Below are 15820 nucleotides of genomic sequence, written 5' to 3'. Positions count from 1 at the left end.
CTCAGCAGCTGTCTACTGTGGACGGAACAGACTCAAAGACAGAGGCAGAGCTTCAGGTGCTGGAGTTCCATGAGAAACACCGGAACCTGTATGACGTATCATCCTCGTCTCCTTCCTCTTACTTTTTTCCATCAGATGTGTACTCCACTCTGCCTCTCCTGCAGACGAGAATGCAGTAAACTGGTTTGTCTCACTGACAGCTTACGTATTAGGTTCTGATTATAGTATTGATTATCAATAGTATTTATAATCACCAGTTAATTAACCACAATAAGCCAGGTGTGGGTGTGTCAACATCAGTACAACTAGGGTAAAGAAAAAGACCCACACATTGGTTATGGTTCTCTACGGTGATATAACGCCCACATTTATTGCAAACAAAATAGATATTGGCTCCTGAACACAGGCTCATAAACTTTGACCTCCACGAGTACAATAGGAGAAAAAAATGAAGAGAAAAGGTACATTTCTTAAAATGACAGGGTTACTGAACTTCACCAGGCAGGATGTGGACATGATCTTTACCAAAACTGCTCAATCTTAAAGCCCTAAAATGAAAAAGCTTCTCCCTTGTCTTTCTGAACCTGAAACACACTGTGCCAAACTGCAAAAGGCCAGAAAGAAAATACATTATTAAAGCAAAGCAGTTAAAACCTAAAGCAAGAGGAGGAATTATTTGGTCCTTTGGTCTCCTCTCTGAGGAGACATGGTTCTTTTGACACTGTCTCCACCTGCAGGTACATTTCAGTCACTGCATGGGACCTCTAACTACATTACCAAATATAGTTTCCATATAACAGACTTCTCGGATTTGATATGACAGAGTATGACTCACGTAAATAGTAGTGTCATAGCAAATGTGCATAAAAATATCCAAATGTGATCGATTTCCCAAGTTCAGTTCCTTCTTAATGCTATGATCTGAACTCTGAGCTACTATTACCACTATACTGACTAACATGTCAGGTACCATGTAATTACACACATGACTAAATTGGCACAATTATACATTGAGACTAGTACAGTAGTACATAGTTAGATGTCTTTGTTGAAGCCAAATACTTCCAGACCAGAGAAGCCAGGTGGCATTCATATAGATACCAACGGTCGAGTTCCATGTCAAAGGTTAACGTCCATGTAAAGTGTGTATGACACAATGGTAAACTCATCTCCCGCGTCCCTAACACCATCCTATTATACTTCACATTCTATGACAAAGGCATAAACCAAGAACAGACTTGGTACAGAGATCAAACTAGACAATCATTGCAAATAAATCAGGCTGGGAGAGAAAAATGTTTGACAATAAAAATGTCAGCTTCCTGTGATATCGCAGAACCCCCCTCCCTTCCCCTCCCCTAAACAACAACACTTATTCCATTTTAAAATTCTGGCCTTTCAAATAAAACAAAAAACTATATAGAAGAAACAGACACCGGATAAGCTGTTGTACAATGTGTGTAACAAACCACTTGAACTTCAAAATATCCCAATGTCAAAACGGTTACTTAATAAATCAGCCATTTCCAAGTACAGCACGGCACATGGGAAACATGTAGAGAGGTGGGCTGATGTGAAATGTGGTGGCAGCCAGTGATGGACGAGCTTGTGGAAACTTTGTCGTCATTTATCTTTTTTCTCAGCCTCTGTGGTCTCTTCCTTCGCTGCAGCATCTTCCGGAGAGACTTCCTCGTACCTGTCAGAGTGGTAGAAAAGGATAGAAAGAAAATGTTTTCAATTAAAGGAGACAAATGATGACTAACAACTTGGAGATTTCACAAAGCACTGCACACAACTGTATGATTACTGAAAATAAACATGAACGAGTTTTATGTTGATACCAAATAAATACACCAATGGGAGTGAAGAATCCAATGCAGGCCTGGGACTCCAACAAACACAACAAAAAGATGTGGGTGAGTTGCAGGTCTGGAGAATGACTGGACACGACTAGTGGGGCATCTGAATCATACTCAGCCAAAACTTATGAGCAATACTTCAGAAAAAGAAAAAAAAAAAAGGTTGGGTTTGGGCCAGATAGTTTAGTGAACCTGGGCCTGAGTTAAACTATTCCCTGGACTGAGGTCACTTCTCAGGAAAAGCCTGATATTGACATTTCGTTCAAAGGAGAGAGAGATTGCATCTGCCAGTGCCAGAGGCCCGTCCACAGAGCACTGGTGTTGATGGTCAGAGTAGGAGAGAGAAACAGAGGGAAGGACACTGAACGCCAGGCAAGCCAGGGTTGATGACAGAGTCATGTCAGGGCAGGGTGATGTCAGGGCAGGGTGGGGGAGACATGGGGCGTACCTGCCCGGGTGAGAGGTGATCTGGTCACTACATAGGTGGGTTGTTGCGTCGCCGACGTGGCGAGGAGGAGCTCTGCATTGAGTTAGCCAGGCTGGCGGGAGAGCCTGACACGGTGGGGTAGTGTGTGAGCCGGGGTGTGTGTGGCAACACCTCCTCTGAGGACTCATAGCTGAGCAGGAAGAAGAGGAAGAGGAGTAGGATGGCCAGTGAGTTGTACAGCAGAGAAACACAGTAGAGAGAAAAGACTAGTATGCCAAAGTGAATTCACAGCTCTACAAAGGTGCTGAAAATGAAGAGATGAAGTGATTTGCAAGACTGAACACAGAAGTGAACAAAGAATGAGTGTCTAGTCAGAAATGCCAGCAGTGTGACAGATGGGAACCAGTCAAAGCACAATGACCAGGAGGAAGGTTAGCAGTTAGCACCAAGCCTTGGCACAGCCAGCTGACACCCAGGTCTCTTACCCTCTCTCCACCCCAAGGTCAATGGCATGGCGAATAACAAGCGAGGCGGAGGTGACATTTCTGTCAGGAGAGGTTTGGGGAATGTTTCCTCTCTCTCCCCTACCCAGGCCAGCCGCTGTGCAGGTGCTTGCCCCAGCTGGGTGTCTAACCTCTGCTGTCATTATGGCTAGTAGCAGTCAGAGCCTCCACAGCCCAAGTCACCGTGCTGGGATACAGCCTAGGGAGACCAAGGCCTGATCCTGACCCAGTAGTGTATGCATGGATGAGTAGGTGCATGATAGAGCCATTCACACATAATTCTTCAAGCAGCACTAGGTGGAAGAATGATTTATATATCATTGTACTCATGTCAATAATCGTTGAGTCTGGAGGAGGGGAGAGCAATAGGTGGCAAAGGTTTATATGATGAGTGAAGATATACTTTTGTTTTAAATAAAAGTAAAATGAAGTTTCCATGCTGAATAATCTTGGAGGCACAAATGTCAAGATTAAGAGAAAGGCAACCAACTACTTAAAAAAAACATATATATGTTTTTTTTAAAGACACCAATAGCAATAATTGGTAGGGTTGAGCGGTATCCAGATTGTCATACAGTCCTCTCACCCTAGGATTTACAGTATTACCGGTAGAGTAAACAAGGGGGCACCCCAAAAAAAGACAAATAAATTGGGCGTCTATTACCAGAACACTAACAAAATTAGAACACGTAATATCGAATTTCCATGGAGGTTGCTAGCTAACTGTGCTAACAAGCCCAAACAAAAATGTAAATGCAAAGACAGGGAGTCCTGATCATAAAGTTATACATATATATAGGTAGGAGCTACAGAATGTAATTTTGGTGAGTTACGACATTTACAAGCGTTTTGACAAATGTTTGTCTCAAGGAAGAACAGTACTGGCTCTCCATCCACATTAGAGGTCGACCGATTAATCGGAATGGCTGTTTAATTAGGGCCGATTTCAAGTTTTCATAATCAGAAATCTGTATTTTTGGACACCGATTTGGCAGATTCTTTTTATTTTTTTTACACCTTTATTTAATCTTTATTTAATGAGGCAAGTCAGTTAAGAACAACATTCTTATTTTCAATGACAGCCTAGGAACGGTGGGTTAACTGCCTCGTTCAGGGGCAGAACGACAGATTTACACCTTGTCAGCTTGGGGGATTCAATCTTGCAACCTTACAGTTAACTAGTCAAACGCTCTAACCACCTGATTACATTGCACTCCACAAGGAGACTGCCTGTTACGCGGATGCAGTAAGCCAAGGTAAGTTGCTAGCTAGCATTAAACTTATCTTATAAAAAACAAATCAATCAATCATACGTTCACACATTGATGATGATATTACCAGTTTATCTAGAGTGTCCTGCGTTGCATATAATCGATGCGGTGCGTATCGTTGCTCCTATGTGTACCTAACTATGAACATCAATGATTTTCTAAAAAATCATTTCACAGAAGTACATTTTTAAACCTGCATATTTAGCTAAAAGAAATCCAGGTTAGCAGGCAATATTAACCAGGTGAAATTGTGTCACTTCTCTTGCGTTCATTGCAGAGTAAAAACAAAGCCATGAGATCGAAGGAATTGTCCGTAGAGCTCGGAGACAGGATTGTGTTGAGGCACAGATCTGTGGAAGGGTACCAAAACATTTCTGCAGCATTGGTGGTCCCGAAGAACACCGTGGCCATCTCTTCCTAGAGCTGGCCACCCGGCCAAACTGAGCAACCGAGGGAGAAGGGCCTTGGTCAGGGAAGCAGTCACTTTGACAGCGCTCCAGATTTCCTCTGTGTAGATGGGAGAACCTTCCAGAAAGACAACCATCTCAGCAGCACGCCATCCTTGAAACCTGCTCCAGAGCTCTCAGGACCTGACTGGGGCAAAGGTTCACCTTCCAACAGGACAATGACCTAAAAGCACACAGCCAAGACAACACAGGCGTAGCTTTGGGACAAGTCTCTGAATGTCCTTGAGTGGCCCAGCCAGAGCCCGGATTTGAACCTGATCGAACAACTGGAGAGACCTGAAAATATCTATGCAGCAACGCTCCCCATCCAACCTGACAGAGCTTGAGAGGATCTGCAGAGACGAATGCAAGAAACTCCCCAAAAACAGGCGTGCCAAGCTTGTAGCGTCATACCCAAGAAGACTTTAGTCTGTAATCGCTGCCAAAGGTGCTTCAACAAAGTACTGAGTAAAGAGTCTGGATACTTATTTTTATTTTATTACTTTTTTGCATTATGGGGTATTGTGTGTAGATTTGTTGAGGAAAGAAATCAATTAAATCAATTCTAGAATAAGGCTGTAAAGCAACAAAATGTGGAAAAGTTAAGTGGTCTGAATACATTCCGAATGCACTGTAGGTATATGGTATACCACCCAAGCCTACTATCTGGTGCTGCATGGTGGAACAGGAGAAATGTTCAATACCCCTGGTGATGAGCTCAGAACTGACTAAGAAATGCCATGCTGGAAAACAAGGAAGGTATTATATTATTACCTGAACATCTCGGTCAGTTCTCCTTTCAACAGAGCTACAACCACCGGGAATCCAATACAGGCTGGGACCAGGTACAGCAAGGCAGGCTGGGAAGGAAGAGAGAGTGAGACAAGTCACCCAGTCAGTAGCAGCCAAGTCTCGACATAAAGGTAAACGCTTTCAACTGCATGTCACGAGTGTGAACTGGGAGTCTGTGCCTCGCTCACCTGGGCATGTTTAAAGGTGTGCATGACCCAGATGGTCATACCCAGGCCAAAGATGTAGGCCAGGAAGCTGGTGTAGAAGTAGGTCCTGGTGTTCTTCTTCAGACTGGAGGGGGCAGGGTACAGAGAGAACATTAAACAGCTGGAAACCAGGAGACTGGGCAGGGAGAGGGAGGATCTGGAAGGACAAGAGTTAGTGCTCACCTGACATCAAAGCGGAGGAGTAAAGCAATGAAGATACCTGGAAAAATAAATGCAATATTCACATTAACAGAGGGGCCAGTGCTCGTAAGGTGTCAGCATGCTTCAGTTCGGCTAGGCGAAATGGAGTGTGCTCACATACTCCCTTAAAAGACCTTAACTTGAATAGTACTGTTTGTCCATTTTGAAATGTTAGAGCCAGTATACACTTCCTCAAAATAGTCTAAATTCAAATCAAATTATATTCAAATGTGTAGACCTTACCCTGAAATGCTTACTTTACAAGCCCTTAACCAACAATGCAGTTCAAGAAAAAGACTTAAGAAAATTTATACAGGGCGGGTACCAAGTCAATATGCGGGAGTACAGGTTAGTCGAGGTAGTTTGTCTAATCTAAGAGATTTCTTGAGGTGTCATTAATTTAGAAATTTCGGTGCAACAGCCGAAAAAAAACCTTACCAAAGACGATAAGGTCACAAAATGTCATAATATATGCACAACTGTTTCAGATAGGAAGCATGCGGACACCTTTAGAGGAAAAATAAGCTTCAGCGCGAAGTGTTAGAGTGGAGGTGGATGTAATGCCGGAGTATTGACCTCAAGTGGATGTCACACGCCAATATCTACATAAAATTAGAAGCTACTGCTGAGTGAGGGGAATGTTGACTTGCCTGGAATGACAATATCTCCAAGACCCAGCATGGCAAATTGATTGGCACCTAGACCCTTCTCGAACAGGTCCTGGGGAAACACCACTGAGAAGAGGGAGAAAGAGGAAGAAATAACTACGTCACCATATGTCAGATGTGATCTAATTACAGAGACCAAAAGCAGAGCACACACACGATGACAGTAGTTGCTCCACAGTGACTGGGGTGGTAGTTGCTGCTTTTCAGACAGCCATATACAGTGGGGCAAAATAATATTTAGTCAGCCACCAATTGTGCAAGTTCTCCCACTTAAAAAGATGAGAGGCCTGTAATTTTCATCATAGGTACACTTCAACTATGACAGACAAAATGAGAAAAAAAATCCAGAAAATCACATTGCAAAAGATGGTGGAAAATAAGTATTTGGTCACCTACAAACAAGCAAGATTTATGGCTCTCACAGACCTGTAACTTCTTTAAGAGGCTCCTCTGTCCTCCACTCGTTACCTGTATTAATGGCACCTGTTTGAACTTGTTATCAGTATAAAAGACACCTGTCCACAACCTCAAACAGTCCCACTCCAAACTCCACTATGGCAAAGACCAAAGAGCTGTCAAAGGACACCAGAAACAAAATTGTAGACCTGCACCAGGCTGGGAAGACTGAATCTGTAATAGGTAAGCAGCTTGGTTTGAAGAAATCAACTGTGGGAGCAATTATTAGGAAATGCAAGACATACAAGACCACTGATAATCTCCCTCGATCTTGGGCTCCATGCAAGATCTCACCCAGTGGGGTCAAAATGATCACAAGAACGATGAGCAAAAATCCCAGAACCACACAGGGGGACCTAGTGAATGACCTGCAGAGAGCTGGGACCAAAGTAACAAAGCCTACCATCAGTAACACACTACGCCGCCAGGGACTCAAATCTTGCAGTGCAAAACGTGTCCCCCTGCTTAAGCCAGTACATGTCCAGGCCAGTCCAGTTTGCTAGAGAGCATTTGGATGATCCAGAAGAAGATTGGGAGAATGTCATATGGTCAGATGAAACCAAAATATAACTTTTTGGTAAAAACACAACTTGTCGTGTTTGGGGGACAAAGAATGCTGAGTTGCATCCAAAGAACACCATACCTACTGTGAAGCATGGGGGTGGAAACATCATGCTTTGGGACTGTTTTTTTGCAAAGGGACCAGGATGACTGATCCGTGTAAAGGAAAGAATGAATGGGGCCATGTATCGTGAGATTTTGAGTGAAAACCTCCTTTCATCAGCAAGGGCATTGAAGATGAAACGTGGCTGGGTCTTTCAGCATGACAATGATCCCAAACACACCGCCCGGGCAACAAAGGAGTGGCTTCGTAAGAAGCATTTCAAGGTCCTGGAGTGGCCTAGCCAGTCTCCAGAATCATAAAACACGGGACGAGATGTTAAAAACTGTCCATTGTGCCAATAGATGGAATGCACTCGCATGAGATTTGCCGTGATGTTGACAGAGTGTCATGGGAGGTTTATTTCTTAGACTGGGGTAAGATGTCAATTTTTGGGACACATCCTCAGTAGTGTGCCTTCGAATCAGTGGGTGTTTCGGCCTTTAATCACTAAACACCCTCATCAAAGGTGGCCAGCTAAAGGGTGATCAAGCCTTAGCTTGTGTCCCATGCCCAATTAAGATGTCCCACAGGACTGTGCAAGGCAGGGGCGTCCTCTTCTCTGAGCCAGCCATACAGCTGACCGCATACCTCATATGCCCTCCTCAAGTTGGAGGGATCTGAATTGAGTTCTCAGGTGGGGGTGAGGGGTCATGAAGTTATAGCCCAGCAAGGGTCCTTCCGTTTGATCCAGATCCACTGGCTACCTCTTTCAGCTGCTTGAGAAACTGCTCTGACGGTCTGCCGCAGAGCCTGTCCATGGATTCCAAGTTCTTTCAGCAACCTGATGATGGAAGAAGCCACGAATCCTCTGCATCCCACTTCAACTGGCCAGACTTTTGCATTCCAGCCACGCTGAGTTGCGTCTGCTGCCAACTCTGTAACACAGTTTCTTACGTTCGTAGGCCTCTTCAACAGAGTTTTCCCACGGGACTGTGAGCTCTATGATGTACACAGCCTTTCGTGAAGGGGACCAGAGTACCATGTCTGGCCTAAGGTTGGTAGAAGCAATCTCAGGTGGAAAAATGAGTTGCTGGCCAATATCGACAAGCATCTTCCAGTCCCGGGCCATAGCTAGGTGTCCAGTTTCTGGCTTTGTAGGAGGATACTTGGGCCTTTTCTGTCCCTCCCGGATGAATGTTGTTGTTTTGACGGGATTGCTTGTTTTTGGAGGTAATGAATTGGTTGCACTCCTCTTGGTCTCAAGTGCTGCAGCCAGGCTCTTGAGGACCTGATTGTGCCTCCAGGTGTAGCAGCCTTGTGAGAGGCTGGTCTTGCAACCTGTCATTATATGCCTGAGAGTCGCTGGAGCTGGGCAGAGGGGGCAGGTCGAGTCCTCGCCATACCATTGATGTAGATTTTTTGGTGATGGAAGCACATCATAAACAGCTCTTATGATGAAGCTGATGTTGCTTGCCTCCATTTGCCAAAGCTCACTCCAGTTGATCTTTCTCCTCTCCAGGCCTTCCCACCGCGTCCATTGCCCTTGTTTAGCAATAGAGACAGCCTTTGCACTTCTTGCAGTCTCCTCCTGTCTTCGCACCTCCTCGACCACCAGCTTCCTGCGTTCAGATGTTGTTGCCTTATGGAACGTTGGTTTGCTTGCTGCCAGGCCAAAGCCTCCTCTTCCATGCTGGATATTCCCCACAATGTCTTGGTGTCTCAGGGCTGATGTTGCTTGCTGCACAGCATTGGATGATGTCCATTTCCGTCCAGTTTGTAGGGGAGGTGCAGCCTTGCTAATGGTCTGGTCTTTGGAGTCCTTCAATGTCATCTGAAGTCTTACTTTAGAGCACTTGTACTCCTCCGTTAGACTTGTAAGAGGTAGTTCAAGGACCCCTTTGCCATAGAGGCCGATGTTACTCAGGCATCGTGGGACACCCAGCCATTTCTTCACGTATGAGGTAATGGTTCGCTCCATCTTCTCCACTGTTGTTATTGGGACCTCATAGACGGTGAGTGGCCACATTACCCGGGGAGAAGTCCAAACTGTAGGCACCAGAGCTTGAGCCTCCCAGGCAGTAGGGTCTTGTTGATGTTCTCAAGACCGTCGGCGATGTCCTGCCTTACTTGCTGCACTTGATCTTTATCCCGGAGGCTTTCGTTGTACCATCTACCCAGGCTCTTCATGGGTTGCTCAGACACCGTTGGTATCGGGTCATCTCCAATGCAGAACCTCACATCTTTAAGCTGTCCCTTGACTATGGAGATGCTTCGAGATTTGCTTGGCTTGATTTTCATCCGTGCCCACTTGATGTTATCCTGCAGTTTTGCAAGTAGCCGCCTGGTGCATGCTGCAGTGGTGGTCAGTGTAGTCATGTCATCCATGTATGCTCGGATAGGTGGGAGACGGAGCCCTTCCTTAGTTCTCTCACCACCGACCACCCATCTCGATGCCCTGATGATGACTTCCATGGCCATAGTGAAGGCCAGAGGAGAAATTGTACAGCCTGCCATTATGCCTACTTCCAAGCGCTGCCATGTTGTTGTGAAGTCAGGTGTTGTGAAACACAATTGCAGGTCTTGGAAATAGGCCTTTACCAGTGTAGTGATGGGTTCTGGTACGTGGAAAATGTTGAAGGATTCCCAGAGGAGTTCATGGGGAACTGAGCCAAAGGCATTGGCCAAGTCGAGGAAGATGACATAGAGGTCTCTCTTGTCCTTCTTAGCTGTTTGGATCTGGTGCCAAATCATACTAGTATGTTCCAGGCAACCAGAGAAACCAGGAATGCCTGCTTTCTGTACAGATGTATCAATGTACTTGTTCCTTTCCAGATAAGTGGACAGCCTCTGTGCTATTATACTGAAAAAGATCTTCCCTTCGACGTTGAGAAGGGAGATTGGTCGGAATTGACTGATGTCTGTCGCATCCTTCTCTTTCGGGATTAGCACACCACCAGCCCTTCGCCATGCCTTTGGTATTATTTCCTTCTGCCACACTATCCTCATGAGCCTCCAAAGAAAGCGTAGAACATCCGGGGCGTTCTTGTAGAGCTTGTATGGTACTCCATTAGGCCCAGGAGCCGAGGCCGCTCTTGCTCTTCGGACAACGTTCTCTACTTCCCTCCATTTTGGAGGGTCAGTGTCCAGATTGAATTCTGGTGGTTGAATAGGTGGGATGTCATGTGGGATGATTATCTGCTCATGCCTTTTCATGTCCTGGTGGACCTTTTCCAGATGTTCTTCCAGTTCAGGCTTTGTAGTTTTTAGGATTCCGCACTTTTCCTTTGCGAAGAGATCTTTGACAAACTTAAAGGGTTTTTTATAGAACCGCGTTCTTGAGTGTTCCTTCTTCCTACGAAGTTTCCTTAAGTTTTCCGCTCTTCGCAAGGTTGCCAGCCGACATTTAATGTCTGCTTGGAGTAGCATGAGACCTTCTCTCTCTGCATCAGAGGCCTTCTTCCACTGCTTCCTCAGCTGCCTTCTCTCTCTGACAAGTATCTCGATCTCCTGCTGTCTCCTAGATTTGGCTGGTGCGGGAGGTGTCTTGCCACTTCTCCTTTCGTTTACGCCAAAGCGCTCTTCTCCGTAGTGGTAGATAATGTCTCCCATCCTTTCAAGCTTTTTCTCTGCTTTTCCTACCTGTTGTTCCAAGATTTTTGTCAGGTCGTTGTTGATTGTTTCCCACTCTCTCTTTTCAACGGCTTTGGGCCACTTCACACTCGGTCTGTGCCCTTTGATCTTTTCCTCTTTTAGAGGTCTCTGTGGTTGGGTGAGTTCATCCACCAGCATTTCTGTGCTTGTGTTATCCTCCTCAGTTACAGGGGTGCTGATGCTCTGCGAACTCAACCCCATAGAAAATCTTTTGAGGGAGTTGAAAGTCCATGTTGCCCAGCAACAGCCACAAAACATCACTGCTCTAGAGGAGATCTGCATGGAGGAATGGGCCAAAATACCAGCAACAGTGTGTGAAAACCGTGTGAAAACTTACAGAAAACATTTGACCTCTGTCATTGCCAACAAAGGGTATATAACAAAGTATTGAGATAAACTTTTGTTATTGACCAAATACTTATTTTCCACCATAATTTGCAAATAAATTCATTAAAAATCCTACAATGTAATTTTCTGGATTTTTGTTTCTCATTTTGTCTGTCATAGTTGAAGTGTACCTATGATGAAAATTACAGGCCTCTCATCTTTTTAAGTGGGAGAACTTGCACAATTGGTGGCTGACTAAATACTTTTTTGCCCCACTGTACTTAACTGTCTGAGACTAACAAAATTCTTTAATGGGTGCTATGTAAATGTAAGGTTACACATGAAATACTGTCTAAATATTGATTGCATTGATATTTTACAATAAAAAAGGTCCCTTGACTCACACTTAATGGGTGCCTCGAATGACTTGGCCACGGTAACCATGACATTGGTGCCAAACACCTACAGGAATAACGGTTGTTTATTCAAGTGAGTCAATTCTCCAAGCTTAACATTTTGGCAGGACCTAAGGGGTATACTTCAAAGCAGGATCAATGAGTTAGCCAGCTAACTTGCCTAAATATATATATTTTTCAAAATAAGCTTTAAATGTGCACGGTCTAATTGACTCACAACCAAAAACAAACTACATTAAGCTTTCTTATTTTTGGTCATTTATCCAAGTTACCTGGCTCATTGATCCCACTGTGTAGTATACCCCTCTGGTGTGTAGCCTGGTAGTGCAGTGTTATTTGGCAGACTTACCCAGAAGACATCATAGACAAACAGCCCCCCCAGCAGGATGCAGCCAGTACTGACATTGTTTAGGTGCAGAAGCTCCACCCCATTCAGGGCGAAAGCCAGGCCAAAGAGGTTGTTGGCAATCCAGTGCTGGGAAGAACCAAAGAACACTTTATCAAACAAAAACATCCACAACACCCAAACAGAAGACAGACAGATGAACCCAACCATAGACAGCATTGAAAGAAACATTTGGTGTCTTCAACGTTTTATCGAGGACAAACTGTAACATTGGATTTTGACCAAACACGTCGCTCCAACGCTTCAAATTTGCATAAAGTAGAGCTCAACTTTTTCTAGCGCCCCTGTTGCAGGGTTCTCGCCGCTCATCTTCCCACAATCCCCTGCACACTTCCCTGCGTGCCCTCGGTTAAAACTAATGGGGCCGGAACTTCTCACGACGAATTCATTGTTGGTGAAAACCCAGTGCAACACAGTCATCCTCTACACCCCAAACTAAATCGCCATGCCATAAAAAAAAATGTTTAAATGACACTATTTTAACACACTGTAGCTTAACTTCAACTTACCTTCTTGAGGATGTACCAGACCCCAACCACAGTGCTGATGACCAGGCAGATCATGTCCTTGGTGTCAAACTCATAGTTGACAATTTCTGTGGGAGGGAGGGTCATCATTGACAAACATCCAGCTATTCATAAAACATACGTGCTTTTACAGGGTATTTATCCTATTACTGTTCCTAGCTCTTTCATTCCATTTCATCCTTACCTTCTTTGGTCTCTCCCGAGCCCTGAGTGAAGAGCAGCTGGTACTGCTTGATGGGAATGTTAGCAGGGAAGATCCTGTTCATGAAGGGACTAATCGAGAGAGGCGGAAATTATGTTGAGACAGGCTATATAATCCAAGTCATCTAACGTGAAAGGAGATCTTAATTAATAAAGTGATATGAAATAAATCAAGCCTCTCACCTCATTGTATGAGACAGTGCCAAAATCCCCAGGACAAAGAAATACATTGACAGCAGCAAGTTGATGTACTCTTGTGAGAAAATCTGATTGAAACGAGGCAAATTCATTTAGTATTAGGAATTCCACCCTTCTCCACCTTTAACACAGTATAACACCACTAGCCTCTCTCGCTCTTGATCAGGGAGCTGGAAAAAGTGAATCAATAAGGACAGCATGCATGATGTGAGCATGGGGTGCAAGCAATGAGTAACACAGATAGGGTAAAGCAGAGCTACAGCGATATGTGGGAGGTTGGAGGGGAAAGCAGTAGCTTATTCAAATGTAATAATGCACCAAACGATTCAGGACAAAGCATGGGAAGTGTTGCGAGTGATGATGCTCACTTTGAAGAAGAGGTAGAGGCCGAAGAGGGTGCAGCTGGCGATTATGGGGAACCGTGCAGCATCTCTGCCTGTGATGGTCTCTGGCATGTCTGAGGAGTTCTGGGAAGAGACAGAAACAAGGGTTGAGTGGACAAGAATGCATACAACACACACACACTTCCTAAGTACCTTCAAAAACACACAAAAGCATGAACATTCTCAAAGCACATGACCAAAGTTCCTCTTCAGAGAGAAAGCACTAGAAGTACAAGCACTAGACCATATCAATATCAACCTGTCTCTTACTAAATCACAGTCATAACCTTTAGTGCCTCATCTCATCACAGACTAATTATAGTTCTTCACAAAATAAGTAGTTAGGTTTATGTCTAATGGGACACAAACATGTGACCTATCTGAATGAAATGAGCTAATCTGCACAGGGAATATAATTAAAATGGGTCATTGTGGTGCGATGAGTAGCAAGTAACAAGACAGGTCTGCAACGAACGAGCGATTCATTCTAAAGACCACATCTCCAGTTGACACTAGATAGAGGCCTTTAACATATCACCTTCAGGGTCAGTTTCTTCTATAGCACCGTCCTTGAACCCTTTCAAAGTTCACCCAACCTGTTCAGTGTGATTCTGGTCAAGGGGACTTGGCCTGTACACGACAGCACCCACATCCTCATTGATTGGGCACAAAGCAGGACTATGCTGAGGCCCAAACCTTGCCACTTGGTGCCTAATAACCAAAATGATTTTACACACAAATGGGAAACATACACACATAGCGACACACTGTCATGAAGCACCTTGAAGATTGCCACGAACAATGAGGTGTCAGTATGAGAGGAAAAATATGTTTAAATAAAAATACTGTCGACTGACAGTGCGTGTTCTGAGTATCAGTTCTAATACTCACTCTGTACTCATAATCGCAACCATTTTCTCCAGCAACCTAAGGATGAAATAAGTGTTCAGAAAGTCATAAGCTGGGTATGCAGTAAACATATAGTAGGTCATCTATAGTAAGCACCAGGGAAGAGTCGAGCTGAGGCAGCAACCAACCACACAGGAAGGGCTGCAGCAGGGTACCAGTTAGTTCACAACCACCAGAAAAGTTACCTAAATTTCACACCACTCAAAAAGCCTGTTATCAGTCATGTCAACAGACAACCAAGTCATGCATCATCATCCCTTTCCCTCCACCACTGACTAAACGACCAATAGTGATGGCCGTTTGACACGTGTAGTTGTGAAAATGATTAGCATATTCCTACTATACATTGAGCAAGTGTCAGAAGTGCTTCGGAGAAAATAATAGGCTAGGGCGTGGCTAGAAATGACCTGAGAAGCAATGGAAATGGGTTTACCTAAACGTATCCACTCATGTCAAAACAAATAAAAATCGCCTAAACCCTGGCACACGTCTCTCCATCACCTACTAAAGACTTGGCAGTGAAAACCTGGCTGAAATGAATGAACAACATCATGCCAGCTAGCTAGATGGCATGATTAAAAATAACATTGACCACTCAACAAAACAATCTAACCAGTAAATTAAGCAAGCAAACGCTCAGGCAAATCGGGTTAACATATATGGTTCATGGCAGCCCCAGTCAAGGCCTGCCAGTCATTCATTACTGTTGTTAGCTAGCTAGCCATGCCTAGCTACATCAGACTTGTCTGGATATGGAACAGAAACACGGACTGTGTAATGTGAGTGACATCTGGCTAGTGCTGCATGAGACTTGTGTGTGAGACACTTGACAGCTGAATGAGGATCGTTGCATCCTTTGTTTATGGCCCAAAAACAGGATCCAACAGTTTAGCGCTTCCCACTGTTAGCTCCGTAAACTACATAGCTACTGTTAGTTAGCTAGGTACTTGTACATTGCTATAATGTTAACGTTACCTTGCTTTTGCCACAGTTGACTGACCGCAGTGCACCGAAGAAGATGGGCAACAGAGCCATAAAAACAAGGCTGCCATATGCCAGTGCCGTTCCCTCCGGTGTCGCCACAAACTTGGCCACAGTCGCGTTGACAGCGTCGGTACCATTTGAGTCGGTAGAATTCAGGCCATCCAGAATGAGAGGTGAAGTTTCGCTGGGTAAGACCGATTCTTGATCAACATCCGCCATGTTTGCAAGTTGTCCAACCCAAAGGAGACGTGTATACTGTTTTCGATCTATGAAGACTGGTCGTTTCTCATTTAAGAATGTTCTCTTTTGCTAAGGCCACGTTCCCTATCTCTTTGCCAATTGAAACACCTCTTCCTTGTTCTTGTTCTTCGGTGGGGTTTATCGG

The 15820-nt window shown here is 44.5% G+C and overlaps 1 protein-coding gene across 2 annotated transcripts; it reads right to left on the bottom strand.

Annotated features, from left to right (window-relative positions):
- Positions 1-335: 335 nt before the first annotated feature.
- Positions 336-15820, bottom strand: LOC124031943 (minor histocompatibility antigen H13-like). Of its 2 annotated transcripts, XM_046343775.1 has the most exons (13): positions 15427-15820; positions 14434-14469; positions 13528-13626; positions 13145-13227; positions 12945-13033; positions 12743-12828; positions 12177-12302; positions 11816-11873; positions 6356-6439; positions 5688-5724; positions 5487-5589; positions 5281-5366; positions 336-1696 (listed from the first exon to the last, which is right to left on the bottom strand). In XM_046343775.1, the coding sequence occupies exons 1-13, from the start codon at positions 15652-15654 to the stop codon at positions 1624-1626; spliced, it is 1188 nt and encodes a 395-aa protein (XP_046199731.1). In that variant the 5' UTR covers positions 15655-15820; the 3' UTR covers positions 336-1623. The 2 variants fall into 2 exon arrangements, with proteins under 2 accessions (XP_046199731.1, XP_046199732.1); XM_046343776.1 differs by lacking the exon at positions 14434-14469 and having other exon boundaries at positions 15427-15818.

This window comes from Oncorhynchus gorbuscha, linkage group LG03 (genome assembly GCF_021184085.1).
Source record: "Oncorhynchus gorbuscha isolate QuinsamMale2020 ecotype Even-year linkage group LG03, OgorEven_v1.0, whole genome shotgun sequence".
NCBI lineage: Eukaryota > Metazoa > Chordata > Actinopteri > Salmoniformes > Salmonidae > Oncorhynchus > Oncorhynchus gorbuscha.
This window is presented reverse-complemented; position numbering and strand designations above follow the sequence as displayed.